The 24,398-nt window shown below is 53.4% G+C and overlaps 1 protein-coding gene across 1 annotated transcript in view; it reads left to right on the top strand.

Moving 5' to 3' along the window:
• The window catches only part of LOC132832876 (dynein axonemal heavy chain 6-like), a 670,564-nt gene that overhangs the window by 624,769 nt on the left and 21,397 nt on the right, over window positions 1–24,398 (top strand). The window contains exons 79-84 of the mRNA XM_060851082.1: window positions 4,998–5,100; window positions 7,674–7,901; window positions 12,213–12,410; window positions 13,186–13,385; window positions 15,240–15,403; window positions 20,090–20,286. Of these exons, the coding sequence (XP_060707065.1) occupies window positions 4,998–5,100; window positions 7,674–7,901; window positions 12,213–12,410; window positions 13,186–13,385; window positions 15,240–15,403; window positions 20,090–20,286 (1,090 nt within the window). The remainder of the gene's footprint in view (window positions 1–4,997; window positions 5,101–7,673; window positions 7,902–12,212; window positions 12,411–13,185; window positions 13,386–15,239; window positions 15,404–20,089; window positions 20,287–24,398) is intronic.

The following is a 24,398-nucleotide window of genomic DNA, read 5'->3' as shown; positions in this document are numbered from 1 at the left end:
CGATCCTCAGTAAAGTGATGGAAGGGGTCAGGAACAGTGACACCCAGTTTGGGTTCCCCCAGGGTCACCCAGCTCCTGACCTCATCCCAGCCTTGGGTCAAACATGGACTAAAGGAGCTGAATTCCAGAGGGGAGGGGAGAGGGACAGCGCTTGACATCAAGGAGCCCGGGCAAAACTGGAATCAGTGGGCATCAGGGGGCAAACTCTCCGCTGGCTAGAGTCATACCTGGGGCAGAGTAAGATGGCTGTGATTGCTGGAGGTCAGTCATCTCAGCTCCAGGACATCTCCGCAGGAGTTCCTCAGGGTAGTGTCCGAGGCCCAACCATCTTCAGCTGCTTCATCAATAACCTTCCCTCCATCATAAGGTCAGACGTGAGAATGTTCACCAATGCTTAAACAATGTTCAGCACTATTTACAACTCCTCAGATACTGAAGCAGTCCATGTTCAAATACAACAAGATCTGGACAATATCCAGGCTTGGACTGTCAAGTGGTAAGGAGCATTCGCACCACACAAGCACCAGATAATGACCATCTCCAATAGGAGACAATCTAACCACCAGCCTTGACACTCAACAGTATTACCATCACTCAACCCTCAATGTCAACAACCTGGCAGTTACCATTGACCAGAAACCCACCAGGACCCACCCCATAAACCCAGTGGCTACAGGAGCAGGTCAGAGGCTGGGAATCCTGCGGTGAGGAACTCCCCTCCTGACTCCCCAAAGCCTGTCCACCATCTACAAGGTACAGCTCAGGACTGGGAGGGAATACTCCCCACTTGCCCCTGGATGGGGGCAGCTCCAACAACACTCAAGAAGCTCAACACCATCCAGGAGAAAGCCGCTGCTGGATTGGCCCCACAGCCACAAACACCCCCTCACCCCACCCCTCTCAGTAACAGCAGTGTGTACCATCCACTCCCTCGCCCACCGACGCTCAGTAACAGCAATGTCTACCATCCCCTCCCTCCCCCCCACCCCCCTCAGTAACAGCAGTGTGTACCGTCCCCTCTCTCCCCACCACCGACACTCAGTAACAGCAGTGTGTACCGTCCCCTCCCTCCCCACACCGACACTCAGTAACAGCAGTGTGTACCATCCCCTCCCTACCCCCCCCAGACACTCAGTAACAGCAGTGTGTACCATCCCCTCCCTCCCCCACCGACGCTCAGTAACAGCAGTGTGTACCGTCCCCTCCTTCCCCCCACCCCCCCTCAGTAACAGCAGTGAGTACCATCCCCTCCCTCCCCCCACCCCCCTCAGTAACAGCAGTGTGTACCATCCCCTCCCACCCCCCCCACCGACACTCAGTAACAGCAGTGTGTACCATGCCCTCCCTCCCCCACCGACACTCAGTAACAGCAGTGAGTACCATCCCCTCCCTCCCCCCACCCCCCTCAGTAACAGCAGTGTGTACCATCCCCTCCCACCCCCCCCACCGACACTCAGTAACAGCAGTGTGTACCATCCCCTCCCACCCCCCCACCGACACTCAGTAACAGCAGTGTGTACCATCCCCTCCCACCCCCATCGACACTCAGTAACAGCAGTGTGTACCGTCCCCTCTCTCTCTCCACCCCCCTCAGTAACAGCAGTGTGTACCGTCCCCTCTCTCTCTCCACCCCCCTCAGTAACAGCAGTGTGTACCTTCCCCTCACTCCCCCCACCGACACTCAGTAACAGCAGTGTGTACCGTCCCTCCCACCCCCCCACCGACACTCAGTAACAGCAGTGTGTACCATCCCCTCCCTCCCCCCCACCGACACTCAGTAACAGCAGTGTGTACCGTCCCCTCCCTCCCCCCACCCCCCTCAGTAACAGCAGTGTGTACCGTCCCCTCCCTCCCCCCACCCCCCTCAGTAACAGCAGTGTGTACCATCCCCTCCCTTCCCCGCCCCCCCCTCAGTTTCAGCAGTGTGTACCATCCCCTCCCTCCCCCACCCACCCTCAGTAACAGCAGTGTGTACCATCCCCTCCCTCCCCCCACCGACACTCAGTAACAGCAGTGTGTACCATCCCCTCCCTCCCCCTCACCAACACTCAGTAACAGCAGTGTGTACCATCCCCTCCCTCCCCCTCACCGACACTCAGTAACAGCAGTGTGTACCGTCCCCTCCCTTCCCCCGCCCCCCCCTCAGTTTCAGCAGTGTGTACCATCCCCTCCCTCCCCCCCACCCCCCCTCAGTAACAGCAGTGTGTACCATCCCCTCCCTCCCCCCACCGACACTCAGTAACAGCAGTGTGTACCATCCCCTCCCTCCCCCCACCAACACTCAGTAACAGCAGTGTGTACCGTCCCACTCACCCCCCCACCGACACTCAGTAACAGCAGTGTGTACCATCCCCTCCCTCCCCCACCCACCCTCAGTAACAGCAGTGTGTACCAGCCCCTCCCTCCCCCCACTGACGCTCAGTAACAGCAGTGTGTATCATCCCCTCCCTGAACCCCACCGACACTCAGTAACAGCAGTGTGTACCATCCCCTCCCTGTCCCCCACCCACCCTCAGTAACAGCAGTGTGTACCATCCCCTCCCTGTCCCTCACACACGCTCAGTAACAGCAGTGTGTACCATCCCCTCCCTGTCCCCCACCCACCCTCAGTAACAGCAGTGTGTACCATCCCCTCCCTCCCCCCACCCCCCTCAGTAACAGCAGTGTGTACCATCCCCTCCCTGTCCCCCACACACGCTCAGTAACAGCAGTGTGTACCATCCCCTCCCTGTCCCCCACACACGCTCAGTAACAGCAGTGTGTACCATCCCCTCCCTGCCCCCCACCCCCTCAGTAACAGCAGTGTGTACCATCCCCTCCCTGTCCCCCATACACGCTCAGTAACAGCAGTGTGTACCATCCCCTCCCTGCCCCCCACCCCCCTCAGTAACAGCAGTGTGTACCATCCCCTCCCTGCCCCCCACCCCCCTCAGTAACAGCAGTGTGTACCATCCCCTCCCTCCCCCACCCCCCTCAGTAACAGCAGTGTGTACCATCCCCTCCCTGTCCCCCACACACGCTCAGTAACAGCAGTGTGTACCATTCCCTCCCTCCCCCCACCGACACTCAGTAACAGCAGTGTGTACCGTCCCCTCCCTCCCCCTCACCGACACTCAGTAACAGCAGTGTGTACCATCCCCTCCCTCCCCCTCACCGACACTCAGTAACAGCAGTGTGTACCGTCCCCTCCCTCCCCCCACCCCCCTCAGTAACAGCAGTGTGTACCGTCCCCTCCCTCCCCCCACCCCCCTCAGTAACAGCAGTGTGTACCATCCCCTCCCTTCCCCCGCCCCCCCCTCAGTTTCAGCAGTGTGTACCATCCCCTCCCTCCCCCACCCACCCTCAGTAACAGCAGTGTGTACCATCCCCTCCCTCCCCCCACCGACACTCAGTAACAGCAGTGTGTACCATCCCCTCCCTCCCCCTCACCAACACTCAGTAACAGCAGTGTGTACCATCCCCTCCCTCCCCCACCGACACTCAGTAACAGCAGTGTGTACCAACCCCTCCCTTCCCCCACCGACACTCAGTAACAGCAGTGTGTACCATCCCCTCCCTCCCCCACCCACCCTCAGTAACAGCAGTGTGTACCATCCCCTCCCTCCCCCCACTGACGCTCAGTAACAGCAGTGTGTATCATCCCCTCCCTGACCCCCACCGACACTCAGTAACAGCAGTGTGTACCATCCCCTCCCTGTCCCCCACCCACCCTCAGTAACAGCAGTGTGTACCATCCCCTCCCTGTCCCTCACACACGCTCAGTAACAGCAGTGTGTACCATCCCCTCCCTGTCCCCCACCCACCCTCAGTAACAGCAGTGTGTACCATCCCCTCCCTGTCCCCCACACACGCTCAGTAACAGCAGTGTGTACCATCCCCTCCCTGTCCCCCACACACGCTCAGTAACAGCAGTGTGTACCATCCCCTCCCTGCCCCCCACCCCCTCAGTAACAGCAGTGTGTACCATCCCCTCCCTGTCCCCCATACACGCTCAGTAACAGCAGTGTGTACCATCCCCTCCCTGCCCCCCACCCCCCTCAGTAACAGCAGTGTGTACCATCCCCTCCCTCCCCCCACCCCCCTCAGTAACAGCAGTGTGTACCATCCCCTCCCTCCCCCCACCCCCCCTCAGTAACAGCAGTGTGTACCATCCCCTCCCTCCCCCCCACCCCCCCTCAGTAACAGCAGTGTGTACCATCCCCTCCCTCCCCCCCACCCCCCCTCAGTAACAGCAGTGTGTACCATCCCCTCCCTCCCCCCCACCCCCCCTCAGTAACAGCAGTGTGTACCATCTACAAGATACACTGCAGGAACTGGGGGGAGGGAGGGGATGGTACACACACTGAAGACCCTCAGGCAGCACCTTCCAAACCCACAGCCCCTTCCATCTGGAAGGACAAGGGGCAGCAGATACACGGGAACCCCACCCCCTGCAAGTTCCCCTCCCAGCCCCCCTCCGTCCCTGACTGGGAAATATCTCCCCGTTCGTTCAGTGTCACTGGGTCCGAATCCTGAAATTCCCTCCCTCAGGGACATTGTGGGTCTACCTGCAGCACACGGACTGCAGCGGGTCAGGGAGACAGCTCACCCCCACCCTCTCAAGGGGGCAACTAGGGACGGGGAATAAATACTGGACCCAGCCAGCAGTGTCTATGTCCCATGAGTAACTTATGGAAATATTCAAGCAAGTTAGACAGATTTGTAATCTGTAAGGCAATCGAGGGTTCTGGGAAAGTGGTAGGAAAGCCCTTTATCTTTTCCCACTTGCCTCTTTGGAGAGTGTACTTTGTGCCTTATGTTCCCGTTCAAGGGACCCTGTCTCCGTTTGCACCAACTGCCCACTTTATGACCAAAGTTTCTGACAGGATAGTCAGTTTACTCCCATGGTGTCTGTCTCCTTCTGCTGAGTTCCTGTCCTGATGCTGCTCCTTCCGGACCTGCCTCACTCCCACACAGAGTGTTCCCGATCCTAACCACCGGCTTTGTCTCCTTTCTAGGTTCAGAAAACCAGGAATGAACATTGACCCGAACTTCAGGCTTTTACTGAGCTCCAAATCGGACCACACCTTCCCCATCTCGATCCTACACAAAGGAGTGAAGGTAAGATAACAGGCCACTAACACCACCACTATCACCACAATCACCATCACCATCACCACTATCACCACAATCACCATCACCATCTCCACTATCACCACAATCACCATCACCATCTCCACTATCACCACAATCACCATCACCATCACCACTATCACCACAATCACCATCACCATCTCCACTATCACCACAATCACCATCACCATCTCCACTATCACCACAATCACCATCACCATCACCACTATCACCACAATCACCATCACCATCTCCACTATCACCACAATCACCATCACCATCACCACTATCACCACAATCACCATCACCATCTCCACTATCACCACAATCACCATCACCATCACCACTATCACCACAATCACCATCACCATCTCCACTATCACCACAATCACCATCACCATCACCACTATCACCACAATCACCATCACCATCTCCACTATCACCACAATCACCATCACCATCTCCACTATCACCACAATCACCATCACCATCACCACTATCACCACCATCACTACCACTATCATCACCACCACCACCATCACCATCACAACTACCTCACCACCACCATCACCATCCTCACGACCAACATCACCACCACCATCACCATCACCATCACTACTACCATCACCACCTTTATTATCACCACTACCATCATTGCCATCACCATCACCACTACCATCATTACCATCACCACTACCATCACCACCACCATCGCCATCACCACTACGATCACCACCATCACAACCATCATCACCACCATCACCACCATCACCACTATCATCATCACCATCACTACTACCACCATAATCACCACCAACATCATCACCACCATCACCACTACCATCACGACCATCACCATCACCACCATCACCATCACCACCACCACTCCCATCACCATCACCACCACCACTACCATCATCACTATCATCATCACCATCACCACCATCACTGCCATCACCACCACCACTATCATCACCACCATCAGCACCACTACCATCATCACCATCGCTACCATCACTACCACTATCATCATCATCACCACCATCATCACCATCACCACTACTATCATCACCATCACCACCACCATCACCATCACCACTACTATCATCACCATCATCACCACCATCACCATCACCACTCCCATCACCACCACCATCACCACCATCACCACCACCACCACCATCACCATCACCACCACCATCACCACTCCCATCACCACCACCACCATCACCATCACCACTCCCACCACCATCACCACCACCACCATCACCACCATCACCATCACCACTCCCACCACCATCACCATCACCATCACCACCATCACCATCACCACCATCACCACCATCACCAGCATCACCACTCCCATCACCACCACCACCATCACCATCACCACTCCCACCACCATCACCACCACCACCATCACCACCATCACCATCACCACTCCCACCACCATCACCACCACCATCACCACCATCACCACCACCACCACCATCACCATCACCACCACCATCACCACTCCCATCACCACCACCACCATCACCATCACCACTCCCACCACCATCACCACCACCACCATCACCACCATCACCATCACCACTCCCACCACCATCACCATCACCATCACCACCATCACCATCACCACCATCACCACCATCACCAGCATCACCACTATCACCATCATCACCACCATCACCATCACCACCATCACCATCACCACCATCACCATCACCAGTGGCAAGGCAACGGGCTGAATGGTCACATCACTTGCCTTTTTTATGATTATTCACAAGATGAGGGTGTCACTGGCTGGGTCAGCATTTATTCCCCATTCCTAGTCACCCACAGGGCTGTTAGGAGCCAACCATGTCACCGTGGGTCTGGAGTCACATGTAGGCCAGACCAGGGAAGGATGGCAGATTCCTTCCTTAACTGTCATTCCTGAACCAGGTGGGAGTTTCTGACAATTGACTCAACATTAGACCTTAGTTGCAGATTTTTTTAAAATTTGGAAATGAATTGAAATGCCACCACGTGCCCCACCTCCCCCCTCCCCCCCAACCCGGGCTGGTACCAGGGTTTCTGGATGAGTAGCCATTGTCTCCCCTGACATCCAGGTCATGTTCTGGGTACCGGGGGGGGTGAACCCTATCACAGCAGGATGGTACAATTAGAAATCAGCTTTTACAAATCAGAAAGTCAGAGTCGAATGCTGACCGTGATCTTTGTCAGTCATTTGGAAAACACCCATTTGGTTCCCTCATGACCTTCAGGGAGGGAAATCTGCCATCCTTACCCGGTCTGACCTCCACATGACTCCAGACCCACAGCAATGGGGTTGACTCTGAGCAATAAGGAACAAGCAATAAATGCTGCCAGGCAGTGATACCCATCCCCTGGGAATGAACCTCAGAAAATAAACTGAGCTCCTATTGTGGACGTGATGAAGATCCCAATCCAGCAGTGGTGACCCACTGACCTGGAACTGGAGGAGATGGGAATCCACGCAGAAACCCGTCTGGGAAGGAGCGCGGTCTAACACGAGGGTCTTGCCTCTTTCGAAGGTCGCTGTCGAGCCCCCCCAGGGTCTGAAGAACAAGCTGCTGACCAGCTTTGGGAGCAGTGGGGTGGGGGAAGTGACAGAGAGAACGTACATGAAGGAGAATGTGAGCGGCAGCTGGAGGAGGCTGCTTTTCAGTCTGTGTCTCTTCAACGCCATCATCCAGGAGAGGAACAAGTACGGAGCTTTGGGCTGGAATATCCCGTACGAGTTCAGCTCTTCCGACCTGGAGGTAAGTGCTTCCCCTTCCAGGGTGGGTTGCTATGTATAACGTGGAGGCAGTGGGGTGATCGGAGCTGACTGGGGTCCTGGTGGGTCTAATTCCTGGGGATATGTGGAATTTCTGCAGAATTCCGCGCAAGCTCCTGGAACATGTCAGTGAGGGAGGGGACAGGCCTGCCTTATGAGTGTAACCTATCAGGGTGAGTCCCCTGTGACCCCAGGATTCAATTGCTCAGTGCCGATCATTCTGCCTGGGGACAGCATCAGAACTCATTCCTGACAACGAACATTGATTTCCAACACACCCTGATTTGGAGGTGTTGTTGTGAACTGGTGGGTGTTCCCCACAGCCGCAGGAAGGTTCTGAGCACATCCTCAGGAGCAGTTCCAACCGTCCTTCCCAACTCAGCCCCAACTCTGACATTCTGCAAAATCTCCTCATCCCTTCCACTCCAACCGACTCTCAACCAACTTTCTCATCCAGGTACCACAGTATTACCATCGCTGAGCTCATAAACACAGCGGCTACAAGAGCATTCAGACACTAGGGATTCGACAGCAAGGAACTCACTTCCTGAGTCCCCAGAGACTGTCCAAGAGTGTGATGGAATACTTCCCACTTGCCTGGATGAGGACAGCTCCAACAGCACTTAAGAAATTTGGTATTATCCAGGAAAAAGCACCACATCCACAAACACCCCCTCCCTCCCCCACCGACACTCAGTAACAGCAGTGTGTACCATCCCCTCCCTCCCCCTCACCGACACTCAGTAACAGCAGTGTGTACCGTCCCCTCCCTCCCCCCACCCCCCTCAGTAACAGCAGTGTGTACCGTCCCCTCCCTCCCCCCACCCCCCTCAGTAACAGCAGTGTGTACCATCCCCTCCCTTCCCCGCCCCCCCCTCAGTTTCAGCAGTGTGTACCATCCCCTCCCTCCCCCACCCACCCTCAGTAACAGCAGTGTGTACCATCCCCTCCCTCCCCCCACCGACACTCAGTAACAGCAGTGTGTACCATCCCCAGCCTCCCCCCGCCACCGACACTCAGTAACAGCAGTGTGTACCATCCCCTCCCTCCCCCCACCGACACTCAGTAACAGCAGTGTGTACCATCCCCTCCCTCCCCCCACCGACACTCAGTAACAGCAGTGTGTACCATCCCCTCCCCCCCCTCAGTAACAGCAGTGTGTACCATTCCCCCCCTCAGTAACAGCAGTGTGTACCATCCCCTCCCCCCCCTCAGTAACAGCAGTGTGTACCATCCCCTCCCCCCCCTCAGTAACAGCAGTGTGTACCACCTACAAGATACACTGCAGAAATTCACCAAAGACCCTCAGGCAGCACCTTCCAAACCCAGAAGCCCCTCCACCTAGAAGGACAGGGTGCAGCAGATACACGGGAACACCACCCCCTGCACGTTCCCCACCAAATCCCTCCCCATCCTGACTGGGAAATATATTGAATGTCCCTTCGATGTGACTGGGTCAGAATCCTGGGATTCCCCCTCTCTCAGCGGCTCATCGGGGCAGTGTACTCGCACCAACTAGGGACAGACAAGCGTTGCTGACCACACAGAGACATCCACATCCCACAGAGAAATAAAACATTATCTTTGACCTTTCTCACCCAATGCCTGACTCATTCCAACCAATCTCTGACCCACTTTCTGCCTGTTGTGATCCTTGTATTCCTGACCTTTCTCATGCGAAACCTTCTCATCCATTCACTTTGCCTCTGCTCTCAACTTTCAGGCCAATCCCCCCTGCCCCTCACCTTTATCATCAGCCCATACCCCTCCAAAGCTTTCCCATTCATGTCCTTATCCCAGTATCCTTTAAACACTGTAACTGTTCCCACATCCACCATTCCTCAGGAACCGCACTCCACACACAAACCACCCTCTGTATAAAACTATTGCCCTTTGATGTCTTTTTAAAATCTTGCTCCTCTCACCTTAAGACCGGGCTGGCCCAGTGGCTCAGTGGTTAGCACTGCTGCCTCACAGCACCAGGGACCTGGATTTGATTCCTCCCTCGGGTGACTGACTGTGTGGAGTTTGCACGTTCTCCCCGTGTCTGCGTGGGTTTCCTCCGGGTGCTCCAGTTTCCTCCCACAGTCCACGTGTGGGTCAGGGGAATTCTCCATGCTAAATTGCCCAGAGTGTTCTGTGTGTAGTCAGAGGGGAAGGGGTCTGGGTGGGTACTCTTCGGAGGGTCGGTGTGGACTTGTTGGGCCGAAGGGCCTGTTTCCACACTGGAGGGAATCTGATCTAAAACTGTGCCCCCTAATCATGAAATGCCGCATCCTGGAGAAAGGCCAGATCCCAATAACCCAGTCTGTACCCCCTCAGGCCGCAGTCTCTCTGAGAAACCCTTTGTCCCTGTAATTACTATAAGCTCATATCTGTTCACATCAATTTGAGCTGTTAATTCATTTAGTTTGTTGCAAATATGACGCAGTTTTAAGTGAAGACCCTTTAATTTTGCCTTTTTCTTTCCTCCTGGGATGTGGTCATTGCTGCACAACAGTATTTATCACCTGTCTCTAACTGCCCCTGAACTGAGTGGCCATTTCAGAGGGTATTTGGGAAGTCAGCCCCATGGCTGTGGGTCTGGAGTCACATGTAGGCCAGACCGGGTCAGGAAGGCAGGTTCCTTCCCTGAGGGGTAGGAATGAATCAGAGGCGCTTTCCTGGGCAGTCCCTCACCTGCCATGATGGGATATGAAACCAAGTCCCCACAGCGTTAGCTGTGGTTCTGGACTCATACCTCAGAGAGCTAATGCTGGCAATATCGATGCTCCTGCTCCTGGGATACTGCCTGACCCACTGTGCTTTTCCAGCACCACACTCTCTGTTTCTGGATGAATTGTCTCGTGACGGTACATTAGGCTGTCCGCTCGCTGTCTGCTGATGGTTTTGTTCTGTTCATACACGCTGTCCCTCTCGTCCCAGTCTGGGTACTATCATCGCCCTGGGAAACTGGCATCTCCTTTCGTTCCTCTCTCCCAAATCCTCCCCCGGCCATCAGGATACTGCTCCGGACGTGGACCAAGTCTGCCCCACTGGAGTCACTCCCTCCCTTCCCTGTTCTGACCAGGTTCGGTCAGCTTCCATCAAGGTCAAGAAATTCACAGATATCAAGATTCTTTAAAAAAAGGGAATACAAAGAAATATTTCGGAAAGAATTGTCTCTCCGGGTTATACAAATGGTCACACAGAAACATAGAAGATAGGAGCAGGAAGAGGCCATTCAGCCCTTTGAGCCTAGTCCGCCACTTATCGGGATCATGGCTGATGGTCCAACTCAATAACCCAATCCTGCTTCCTCCCATAAACTTCAATCCCACTCGCCCCAAGTGCTGTACCTAGCTGCCGGTTTAAGCATCAGCTCCTTCCAGTGATAATGAATCCCACAGGCTCCCCACTCTCAGGGTGAAGAGATGTCTCCCCATCTCTATCCGAAATGGTTCACCCAGAATCGTCAGCCTGGGACCCCTGGTACTGGGCAGACCCACCATCGGGAACATCCCCCCTGCGCCCATCCTGTTGAAAGCGTAAGGAGTAACATTTAAACTCAGATCCTGCAGGTTGAACAGCCTCTGGAGGGGAAGCCTTGGGATTGGTCTTCCTCAGGCTGACTTCTGTTGGACAGCGGACACTGGCCGAGACTGAAGCTTCCTGGCTGCCTCGTTAGTTTACAGCACACCACTCCACCCCTCTCTCTCTCTCTCTCTCTACCTCCCTCTCTCTCTCTCCCTCAGTCTCTCTGTCTGTCTGTCTCTCTCTCTCCCTCTCTCTCTCTCTCTCTCTCCGTTAAACAGTGCATCGTCCCACAACTGCTGCCTCTTCACAAACCTAGCAGCTATCAGGACATCTGCTGGGGTCTGATGCCCCTCTCTCGAACCCAGGGAAATGCCTGTGTTTGTCCTGGACAGGTTTCAGTCCCAGGTTCTGGTCTCGGATCCCCATCACACCCTCCACCAACACGTTGGCAGCAGCTTTCCCTCTTTATATCTTCACCTCTACTCCCATCAACATCGCAGCTTCCTAAACCCCCAGGGAGAGCAGCCTTCAAACCACCTTCTCAACGGGAATCATCTGAAAGAAATGGACCAGCAGACTGGGTGGTTCAGTGTGATGGAAACTGGGTGACCCTTCAGGACAGGAGGTGGGTGGTAGTGATCTGACAGGAGCCGGGCTCACTGAGGGACTGCAGCCTGGAATCAATAACAATCAACAGCAACGGGGGGTCTCCAGCCCCCAATGGGTTGGCAGGTGGAGATTTCTGCTCCTGACAGTGTCCCTGTGTCTCCCACATCAGGTGGCCATTCTGAACCTGGAGATGTTGATTTCCCATGAGACGGAAATCCCGTGGACAGCATTGCGTCACCTGACTGGGGAGGTGATATATGGAGGCCGGGTGACCGATCACTGGGACAGGCGATGCCTCAACTGCACCCTCAGCAATTTCTACAACCCCAACGTCCTCAGCGAAGGTTACTGCTTTTCCAGTGATGGGGTGAGCTTCACTTCAGGACAAACCCTTCTCGTCTGTCAGTCAATCTGCCCACAATCTGCACCACCCACAGCGGCAAGTGAGGGGGAGGGCAAGAGGGAGATCACCAGCATGGGCCCTGAGTCTAACCCAATCCAATCCCCATCTCAGGGGTTGGATCACCATGGGCCCTGGGTCTAACCCAATCCATTCCCCATCTCAGGGGTTGGATCGCCATGGGCCCTGGGTCTAACCCAATCCAATCCCCATCTCAGGGGTTGGATCGCCATGGGCCCTGGGTCTAACCCAATCCATCCTCCATCTCAGGGGTGGATCACCATGGGCCCTGGGTCTAACCCAATCCATTCCCCATCTCAGGAGTTGGATCATCATGGGCCCTGGGTCTAACCCAATCCATTCCCCATCTCAGGGGTGGATCATCATGGGCCCTGGGTCTAACCCAATCCATCCCACACCCAGAGACTTTGAGGAGGTTCCTGTGTCTGGAACTGAGGGAGAATCCTGTGGAAAATGTCCCCCTTCCCCCCCCCCCCCAGTGGAGCTGTGTGATAGTGAGCGGTCCCTGGGGAGCTGGGTCTGTGCCCAGCATTGCATATCCTATCAGTGAACCCACAGAATTTGGGGATGGCTCCTCTGCTGATATTTCTCCAGGGATTGAAGCTGTCTAAAGGTGATGAGATAGAACTCTACTATGTGCTAGGACAGGCTGGATGGGCCGAGTGGACTCCTATTGTTACACTGACATGAATCTGTTTGTGTGCTCCGCCTACCTGATTAGGTTTATTGTATGATCTTGGAGAGCATGGACTTTTTACAGTGCATCAGCTACATTGAGTCCCTGCCTGACAGCGATTCCCCAGGGATCTTCGGGATGCAGGATAACGCTGAGAAAGCCTACCTCGGAAACCAAGCCAAAAGCTTCATGACCACCATCAAGAGTATTGAGCCCCGGCTCAGTGCTGGGGTGCAGATGTTCAGGTCAGTCCAGAGGTCTCATAGACAATCCATCACCTTCATGGGTTCAGATCCCGCCATCACCAGGTTAAACAATCCAGTTACCCTCTAAGGATGGTATCATGGTTATATCACTCAACTAGAATCCAGAGCCCCCTCCCCCCAGGCTAATGTTCCAGGGAGATGGGTTTAAATCCTACCCTGGTAATTGGTGACCTTTCAATTCAATAAATTGAATTCAATATTTCAATTCAATAAACCATCCTCAATTGTTGTCAGAAGCCATTCAGCTCATTAATGGTCTTTCGAAGAAGAAAACCTGCCATCTTTACTGGGTCTGACATGGGGATGCTCAGGGAATCCTACCTCACAGACCGTGTCCCACCACCACCACCACCACCACCAGCATCCCTGGATAAGCCCTGTCCCACCAGCAGGACAGACCCAGCAGAGATGGCCCACAGTGGGATACAGTCAGGAGGGAGTTGCCCTGGGAATCCTCACCATAGACTCCACACCCCTCAGGGTTCCAGGTTAAACATGGGCAAGGAAACCTCCTGCTGTTCCCACGTCCTATCCGCCCCTCAGCCGATGGATCAGACCTGCTCCATGTTGAGGTGCCGAGGGTGTGAAATGTACTCTGGGTGTGGGATTTCAGTGTCCCACCACCATGACAGGCACAGCAGCAGCCCTACTGATGGAGCTGGTCAGCTCCTCAAGGACATAGCTGCTAGATTGGCTGTACAGCAGGTGGTGAGGGAACCAACAAGAGAGAAAAGCATACCTGACCTTATCCTTACCAATCTGCCAGCTGTGGATGTGTCCATCCATGACAGGATCAGAAAGAGTGACTACCACACTGTTACCTAAAGACCCCGAAAGGAAAAATCAGTGAGCCAGCACTCCCACTTCCTGACTATCAACAACCCAACCAGTAATAATCAGGAACAAGTCAAAGGACTAACCATTAACCAGCATTAACCAATACTGTTCTGATTGACCATTAGCCAACACACTCTTATTGACCATTAACTAGTGCTGCTGTTACCTACTGTTAATCATCACTACATTAGTGACCATTAACCAGTAGTGTTGTTACTGTCTGTTAACCAACACTGCATCAGTGACCATTAACCAGTGCTGATGTTACTGACCAGTAACCAGCACTGTGTTAGTTACCATTAACCAGTAGTGTCATTACTGACCAGTAACCAGGTTCTGTGTTAGTGAACATTAACTAGTGTTGCTGTGACTGACCAGTAACCAGGTCTGTGTTAATGACTATTAACCAGTACTGCTGTTACTGACCAGTAACTGGGTCTGTGTTAGTGACCATTAACCAGTGCTGTCATTACTGACCAGTAACCAGGTTCTGTGTTAGTGAACATTAACTAGTGTTGCTGTGACTGACCAGTAACCAGGTCTGTGTTAATGACTATTAACCAGTACTGCTGTTACTGACCAGTAACTGGGTCTGTGTTAGTGACCATTAACCAGTGCTGTCATTACTGACCAGTAACCAGGTTCTGTGTTAGTGACTAGTAATCAGATTCTGTGTTAGTGACCATTAACCAGGTCTGTATTAGTGACCGTTAACCAGTGCTGCTGTTGGATTGAGTGAAACGCTGTGGTTTCAGGAACTGGTCCCAGTCTGGGCTGAGGTCTGGGATTTGGAGGATGGCCTGGGATTTCTGAAGGAGTGTGAGGAGAGGGACATGGAGTAAGGACATAGATTGGCTCAGGGTTTGGATGGCCAGGCCTGAACTCTCTGGGGATTGTTAACGAACCGACCTGAGGCAGTTGTTACTAACATAACCGTTCCAGAGAGTGACCTTTAACTGTTTGAAGAATCGAGTGAATCTTCCTATTTGTTTGTAGGGAGCAAAGGAGTGAGGGTGAGATTGTGTTAGAGAAAGCAGACAGCATACTGAAGAAGCTGCCGGAAACAGTGGAGGGGATACAGGAGTCAGACGACACCGTACTGGATATCGCTGGTCTTCTGGCATTACCCACGTGGACAGCATACGTTCAGTCAGTGAAAGGTGAGGGGTCCTGCTTGGTTATCTGACCATATCCCACCCCCACCCGGTGTGAGCTGGGAACGAGCACTGAGGTACACGGCTCAGAGAGATGACTATCGTAGACACAGCCCACTCCTCAGTGTCAGCAGGTCATGGGCATCACTTATACCCCCTCAGCCTGCCATGACACTGTTCGTCAGATTCCAATCACCATCAAGGGACTCCAATGAACATCGAACATGGAACGTTACAGCGCAGTACAGGCCCTTCGGCCCTCAATGTGCCAACCAGTGAAATTAATCTGGTGCCCATCTAACCCACACTGTTTCATTGTTATCCATATGTCTGTCCAATGCCCATTTAAATGCCCTTACAGTTGGCAAGTCTACTCCCGCTGCAGGCAGTACATTCCACACTTCGAGCAGAAGCCCTTCATCAGCCCTTCCTGATGAAGGGCTTATGCTCGAAACGTTGAATTCTCTATTCCTGAGATGCTGCCTGGCCTGCTGTGCTTTGACCAGCAACACATTTGCAGCTGTGATCTCCAGCATCTGCAGACCTCATTTTTTACTAGTACATTCCACACCCCTCCTACTCTCTGAGTAAAGAAACTACCTCTGACATCTGCCCTATATCTATCTCCCCTTAATTTAAAGCTATCTTCCCTCGTGCTAGCTATCACCATCCAAGGAAAAAGGCCCTCAGTGTCCACCCTGTCTAACCCTCTGATTATTTTAGACATATTAATTAAGTTACCTCTCAACCTTCTTCTCTCTAAGAAAAACAGCCTCAGCTCCCTCAGCCTTTCCTCATAAGACCGTCCCTCCATACCAAGCAACATCCCAGGAAATCTCCTCTGAACCCTTTCCAAAGCTTCCACATCCTTCCTATAATGTGGTGACCAGAACTGCAAACAATACTCCATGTGCGGCCACACCAGAGTTTTGTACAGCTGCAATGCAATCTCGTAAATCTGAATCTCAGTCTCTCTACTAATAAACGCCAACACACCGTATCCCTTCTTAACAACCCTATCAACCTGGGTGGCAACTTTCAGGGATTTATGCACCAGGGCACCGAGATATCTCTGTGTGTCTACACTGCCAAGAACCTTACCATTAACCCAGTACTCTGTATTCCTGTTACTCCTTCCAAAGTGAGTCACCTCACACTTCTCCACATTAAACTCCATTTGCCGCCTCTCAGCCCAGCTCGGCAGCTTACCTATGTCTCTCTGTAACCCGCAACATACTTCCACACTATCCACAACTCCACCGACCTTAGTGTCATCCGCAAATTTACTAACCCATCCTTCCACGCCCATCATTTATAAAAATGACAAACAGCAGTGGCCCCAAAACAGATCCTTGTGGTACATCACTGGTAACTGAACTCCAGGATGAACATTTCCCATCAACCCTCTGTCTTCTTTTCTGATCCAAACCGCTAAATCACCTTCAATCCCATGCCTCTGTATTTTGTACAGAGTATTCCCCTACTGTGGGGAACCTTATCAAACGCTTTCCTGAAATCCATATACACCACATCAACCGGTTTACCCTCATCCACCTGTTTGGTCGCCTTCTCAAAGAACTCAATAAGGTTTGTGAGGCACGACCTACCCTTCACAAAACCGTGCTGACTATCCCTAATCAACTTAGTCCTTTCTAGATGATTATAAATCCTATTTCTTATAACCTTCTCCCACACTTTATCCCTAACCAAAGTAAGGCTCACCGGTCTATAGTTACCAGGGTTGTCTCTACTCCCCTTCTTGAACAGGGGAACCACATTTGCTATCCTCCAGCCTTCGGGCACTATTCCTGTAGACAATGCCAACATAAAGATCAATGCCAAAGGCTCAGCAATCTCCTCCCTGGCTTTCCAGAGAATCCGAGGATATATCCCATCCAGCCCAGGGGACTTATCTATTTCACATTTTCCACAATTGCTAACACTTCCTCCTTATGCTCCTCAATCCCATCTAGTCTAGTCGCCTGTATCTCAGTATTTCCAGTATGAATACTGACAAAAAATATTCATTAAGCGCTTCCACTATATCCTCAGATTCCACGTACAACTTCCCACTGCTATCCCTGATTGGCCGTAATCTTACTCTCATCATTCCTTTATTCCTGATATATCCAGAGAAAACCTTAGGGTTTTCCTTGATCCTATCCACCAACAACTTCTCATGGCCCCTCCTGGCTCTTATTCGCGCTCTCTTTAGGTCTTTCCTGGCTAACCTGTAACTCTCAAGCACCCAAACTGAGCCTTCACGTCTCATCCTAACATCAGCCTCCTTCTTCCTCTTGACAAGAGATACAGCTCCTTGAGTAAATCACGGCTCCCGCTCTTGACCACTCCCTCCCTGCCTGACAGGTACATACTTACCAAGGACCCACAGTAGCTGATCCTTGAATAAGCTCCATATTTCTATTGTGTCCATCCCCTGCAGTTTCCTTCCTCTTCATCCTAAATCTCACCTAATTTCATAGAATTGCCTTTCCCTCAGCTATAACTCTTGCCCTGCGGTATATACCTATCCGTTTCCATCACTAAAGTAAACATAACCGAATTGTGGTCACTATCACCAAAGTGCTCACCTACTGCCAAATCTAACACTTGGCTGGGTTCATTACCCAGAACCAAATCTAATATGACCTCCCCCCAACTTGTTGGCCTGTCTACATACGGGGTCAGGAAACCCTCCTGCACACACTGGACAAAAACTGACCCAACTAAAGTACTCAAACTATAGTATTTCCAGTCAATATTTGGAAAGTTGAAGTCCCCCATAACAACTACCCTGTCTCTCTCACTCCTATCGAGAATCATCTTTGCTATCCTTTCCTCTACATCCCTGGAGCTTTTCGGAGGCCTATAGAAAACTCCCAACAGGGTGACCTCTCCTTTCCTGTTTCTAACCTCAGGCCAGACTATCCCAGCTGCCATAATACTGTCCTGTATTTCCCAATGTCACACCTCCCCCTCTTTTACCATTTACCCTGTTCTTACTGAAACATCTAAATCCCGGAACCTGCAACATTCCTGTTCCTGCTCGATCCATGTCTCCGAAATGGCCACAACATCGAACTCCCAGGGACCAACCCCAACGCTGCAGGTTCACCCGCCTTATTCCCAATGTTCCTGGCATTGAAGTAGACACACTTCAGACCCACCACCCTGATTGCTGGTGCGCTCTCGCGGCCTTGGCAACCTATCTCTGACCTCACTACTCTCCTGTGGACTGAAGCTACAATTCAGCTTCCCATCCCCCTGCTGCATTTGTTTAAACCTTCCCGAAGAGCATTAGCAAATTTCCCGCTCTGTCTCAGGTGAAGACCATCCTGTTTGTAGAAGTCCCACCTTCCCGAGAAAGAGCTCCGATTATCCAGGTCTCAGGAACCCACCCTCCTGCACCATCCCAGCAGCCACGTGTTCAACTGCTCTCTCTCCCTATTCCTCAACTCACGAGCAGGTGGCACGGGCAACAGAGCAGAGTTAACAACTCTGCTTGTCCGAGCTCTAAGTTTCCACCTGAGCTCCCTGAATGTCTGCCTTAAATCCCCACCTCTCTTCCAACCAATGTCGTTTCTCTCATCAAAGAACACGAACATCATTTCTGTTCCTGTTTTACCATCAACACCTTCACCAATTCACCAGGAGATACTGGTGTTTGGGGGTGGGGAAGGATTGCCTCAGTTAGTGCATTACGTCACTCACACAGTCATCCGCAAATACTGACCTTACAGGGAGGCTTCAATACGTGTCTCACAACACTGCAGCACTCCCTCAGTAGTGACTCTCTGACAGTGCAGCACTCCCTCAGTACTGACCCTCTGACAGTGCAGCACTCCCTCAGTACTGACCCTCTGACAGTGCGGCACTCCCTCAGTACTGACCCTCCGACAGTGCAGCACTCCCTCAGTACTGACCCTCTGACAGTGCAGCACTCCCTCAGTACTGACCCTCTGACAGTGCAGCACTCCCTCAGACATGACCCTCTGAGGTGAGGGAGATACAGGGAGAGATGGGCAGGAGGTGAAGGTGGTACATGGAAAGATGGGCAGGCGGTGAGGGAGGTACAGGGAGACATGGGCAGGAGTAGAGAGAGATAGAGGAGGAGATGGGCAGGAGGTGAGGGAGATACAGGGGGAGATGGGCAGGAGGTGAGGGAGATACAGGGGGAGATGGGCAGGGGGTGGGGGTGATTCAGGGAGAGATGGGCAGGAGGTGGGGGTGATTCAGGGAGAGATGGGCAGGAGGTGAGGGAGATACAGGGGGAGATGGGCAGGAGGTGGGGGTGATACAGGGGGAGATGGGCAGGAGGTGAGGGAGATACAGGGGGAGATGGGCAGGAGGTGAGGGAGATACAGGGAGAGATGGGCAGGAGGTGGGGGAGATACAGGGGGAGATGGGCAGGAGGTGAGGGAGATACAGGGGGAGATGGGCAGGCAGGATTTGTGGAGAATTTGAGCTATTTGTCACCTGCAGAATCCCTCCGGCCCCCTCCAACCCCCTGTCCCCATCCTGTTGTTGTGAATGTGGTGTCCCTGGCTGGCTCTCACTCACACGCTTCCTGCACATCCTCCTGACAAGCCCCAGTTGTCCCATCTGACCAGCTTCACCCCCGATCAGTGTTCCCCCACTGCTCCCTGCGCCCACTGCCAGCAGTCTGACTCTGCCGCTGCCTCTCTTCCCCAGGCTATGATTCCTTGGTCAACTCTGCCCTGCTGGTTATCCTGAGGCAGGAGATCTCCCGATATAACCGGCTGCTGTCCGTGGTCTGTTCCTCGCTGCACTCCCTCTGCCTCGTCGTCAAGGGACAGATGATCCTGACAGACACTCTTGAGGAGACCTACAATTCCTTCCTCAGTATGAAGATGCCGAAACTTTGGCAGGTACTTTGTTGTGTATTGCTCGGTCAGAGTCAATCCCGAAGGGCTGCAGACCACAGAGGGAATTGGAGAGAGAGATCACCAGCTCCAAAACGACAGAGACTGACTGGTGGAGACGCAGGGAAACCTTATGCAGAGCAACCACACCAGAGTAATGTTTGTGAAACAGGAACAGAACTTGACTGAAGCCTATAATCCTGAGAGGATATATATGTAGATATAGATATGGGAGAAGTTAGAAATAAGTATGTTTCAGATAAAGAGAGTGATTTTTTCTCTCTCTCAGAGGGTCATCCTGAAATGACATTTGAAGCAGAGCCTGAGGGTCATGGAGATGTGGAGCACAGCCACTGAACAGTTCTCAGGCAGGTCTCGAGAGATTCTGGGTGAGCAGAGGAAGGGTGAGACGCAGCAATGTGCATTTGTGTTTGCAATCTACCCAGCCATCAGCAGCAGAGCCGGCTGGGAGGAGACGTTAGCATCAGCCATGAGCAGCAGAGCCGGCTGGGAGGAGACGTTAGCATCAGCAGCAGAGCAGCAGAGCCGGCTGGGAGGAGACGTTAGCATCAGCCATGAGCAGCAGAGCCGGCTGGGAGGAGACGTTAGCATCAGCCATGAGCAGCAGAGCCGGCTGGGAGGAGACGTTAGCATCAGCCATGAGCAGCAGAGCCGGCTGGGAGGAGACGTTAGCATCAGCCATGAGCAGCAGAGCCGGCTGGGAGGAGACGTTAGCATCAGCCATGAGCAGCAGAGCCGGCTGGGAGGAGACGTTAGCATCAGCCATGAGCAGCAGAGCCGGCTGGGAGGAGACGTTAGCATCAGCCATGAGCAGCAGAGCCGGCTGGGAGGAGACGTTAGCATCAGCCATGAGCAGCAGAGCCGGCTGGGAGGAGACGTTAGCATCAGCCATGAGCAGCAGAGCCGGCTGGGAGGAGACGTTAGCATCAGCCATGAGCAGCAGAGCCGGCTGGGAGGAGACGTTAGCATCAGCCATGAGCAGCAGAGCCGGCTGGGAGGAGACGTTAGCATCAGCCATGAGCAGCAGAGCCGGCTGGGAGGAGACGTTAGCATCAGCCATGAGCAGCAGAGCCGGCTGGGAGGAGACGTTAGCATCAGCCATGAGCAGCAGAGCCGGCTGGGAGGAGACGTTAGCATCAGCCATGAGCAGCAGAGCCGGCTGGGAGGAGACGTTAGCATCAGCCATGAGCAGCAGAGCCGGCTGGGAGGAGACGTTAGCATCAGCCATGAGCAGCAGAGCCGGCTGGGAGGAGACGTTAGCATCAGCCATGAGCAGCAGAGCCGGCTGGGAGGAGACGTTAGCATCAGCCATGAGCAGCAGAGCCGGCTGGGAGGAGACGTTAGCATCAGCAGCTCGCTGTCTGAGAGAACGTTGGAGCCAGATTTCACAGCACTGTCAGAGCAGGGGGGCTGGGGCAGGGTCACTGCAGCTGGATCTCAGGACAGAGAGGCACGAGGACATGACAGCACACAGTAACCTCCCTGTGTACTGCAGCCACTCTGTAATTCTAGCCACAACACCCACCAGTGGTTCCGAATTCTTGTCATTCCGCATTTCCTGCCAGACTCATCTGACTTCCTGTTCCTTTCTCTCTCATCTCCTGCTGTTACCTTACACCTTCACATTCTCCACTTAGAATTCTGTCGGTCTTTTCATCATGTTTAAGCCCCATCTTCCAAGACCTGAATAACAGGGGTGATGGTGAGAAAGTTAGCCAGGAACTAGCTCCTTGACCTTAAACCTGAACGCTCTGATTTTCCCACCGAAGGTGAAAGGGTGAGCCAGGATTCCGGTGAGTGAGCGATGAGTGGTCCCCTCGCCATGGATTCACATACAACATGAATCACACTCACACACCATCTCACTTCATCAACAGGCGGTTTCCCATTCTCCCAGACTCTGTGTAAGAAACCTGACGTGAAGCCCTGAGCAGTCACGGGATGATTGTCCCTCACTAGTGGCTCCTTGTGCTCTCCACCTTCAACACCAGGCCCCACCAGGCCACCCCTTTCAATGGGCTGTTTGTCTGGGGTAGTCCGTACACACAGTCAGGGGTATCCCGGTCCAGGGGGTGCCTTCCTTCCCCAGGAGCTGGTGGCCTGTGGGATTATCACTGGACTGTTCAACCCGAGACCCATGTCATCTCTCGAAGACCTTGGCTCAGTTCCTGATGGTGGAATTGGAATTCAATTCAATTTTAAAATCTGGAATTAAGAGTCGAAGGAAAGAACCATCAGATTTGCTGATGCCCTTTAGGGTGGGGAATCTGCTAATCTACCCTCGTCTCCACGACCCACAGCGATGGGGCTGACCCGTCACTGCAACCCCCTGGGCAAGGAACGCTGGCCCGGCCAGTGACCCCTTCATCCTGTGAACGAATAAAACACGCCTCAGTGAAACAGCACAAACTCCAGGATGTGATCAAAGTAGCACCTCCCCACCCTCTCACCATCACCACCCCTACCCCCACCCCACCCACCCACACCCCACCGGTCAGGTAAACCCTGCGAGAACCACCTGGCTGCACGGCCACACCGAGTAATTCCCTCAGACCTTGGGCTGCTTTTACACAGCGATGTCTCTAACCGGGCTGGGAAGAGAAGGGCTCAGTGTTCAGACAGCACTCGCACTGCCATACGGTCACCCTGCGACATTATTGGCAAGAAGGACCACTGTCCAAGTTAACCAGGCAGCTTCTCCCTGGAGTGCTCCATGCTCCATGTCCCAGTGTAGTGAGGAGCATGCCAGGCCATGGGAATATTGACTGTTCCCATCACTGAGGAGCTGTCCTCACCCAGTCTGATCGATGGAGCCAGTCACTGCAGGGGTTTGGTTGGGAAGTTACAAGAGATAGGAACGACCAGCAAGATGTGGACCAGCCACAACACCCCCACCCCACACACACACACACACACACACACACATGGCAGCTGGAGGTGTCCCCCCCTGGTGGACAGGAGGACCACAATCAATAATTTCCTCTGCATCACTGAGGGGTCCTGACTGAGGATGGTTCAGGGACATTGTCACTGGCCCGAATGGGCAGGTGCCCATCAAGGTGCCAGCTGGATTGAACTGGATTGTGACCAGCTCTTACCACAACGCCAATGCAGAGGGTCTCTAAAGGGTCAACTCACAAAAGTGTGAGGGCTGTTACCACTGCAGGTCTGTGCCAGATCACACCGCCACATCCTTGCGTTTCCCTGGGGATGGGACCAGTGGTGAAGTCAGGACCCTGAGTGGAGTCCTCCTGGAGCCTGTCCACACATGCCAGCCAGAGTAAAGGGGACCTTCCATCACTGCGATCAACAGCCACACTCCACCTTCACCACCCGCAGCTGCCATGATGCAGTTTGTCTCGAGTGCTCTCATATTCCAATCTGTTCAGGGAGCCTGTGGCTCCGAAGGGTGGTTCCTGGAGGATGAGGCCTTCCCTTTCTGGTCTTGGCTGAAGACTATATGACTCCCTGAATGAGGTGGGGTGGTGGTACAATACTGCCCATTCTTTGCCCAGCGATGAGAATCTGCTGGACTCTAATGGACATTACAGGAAGGATAGTCCAGATTTCAGCACGCTTGGAAACATGACGTGTACCTCAGGACATGTCAGCTGTGTAGGAGTGTGTGCCACACAGGAATGTACCCATTGGCGCTGTTGTTAGCTGTGTAGGAGTGTGTGCCACACAGGTATGTACCCGCTGGCGCTGTTGTCAGCTGTGTAGGAGTGTGTGCCACACAGGTATGTACCCGCTGGTGCTGTTGTTAGCTGTGTAGGAGTGTGTGCCACACAGGTATGTACCCGCTGGCGCTGTTGTTAGCTGTGTAGGAGTGTGTGCCATACGGGTATGTACCCGCTGGTGCTGTTGTTAGCTGTGTAGGAGTGTGTGCCATACGGGTATGTACCCGCTGGCGCTGTTGTCAGCTGTGTAGGAGTGTGTGCCACACAGGTATGTACCCGCTGGTGCTGTTGTTAGCTGTGTAGGAGTGTGTGCCACACAGGTATGTACCCGCTGGTGCTGTTGTTAGCTGTGTAGGAGTGTGTGCCACACAGGTATGTACCCGCTGGTGCTGTTGTCAGCTGTGTAGGAGTGTGTGC

The sequence above is a fragment of the Hemiscyllium ocellatum genome, chromosome 3 (genome assembly GCF_020745735.1).
Source record: "Hemiscyllium ocellatum isolate sHemOce1 chromosome 3, sHemOce1.pat.X.cur, whole genome shotgun sequence".
NCBI lineage: Eukaryota > Metazoa > Chordata > Chondrichthyes > Orectolobiformes > Hemiscylliidae > Hemiscyllium > Hemiscyllium ocellatum.
This window is presented reverse-complemented; position numbering and strand designations above follow the sequence as displayed.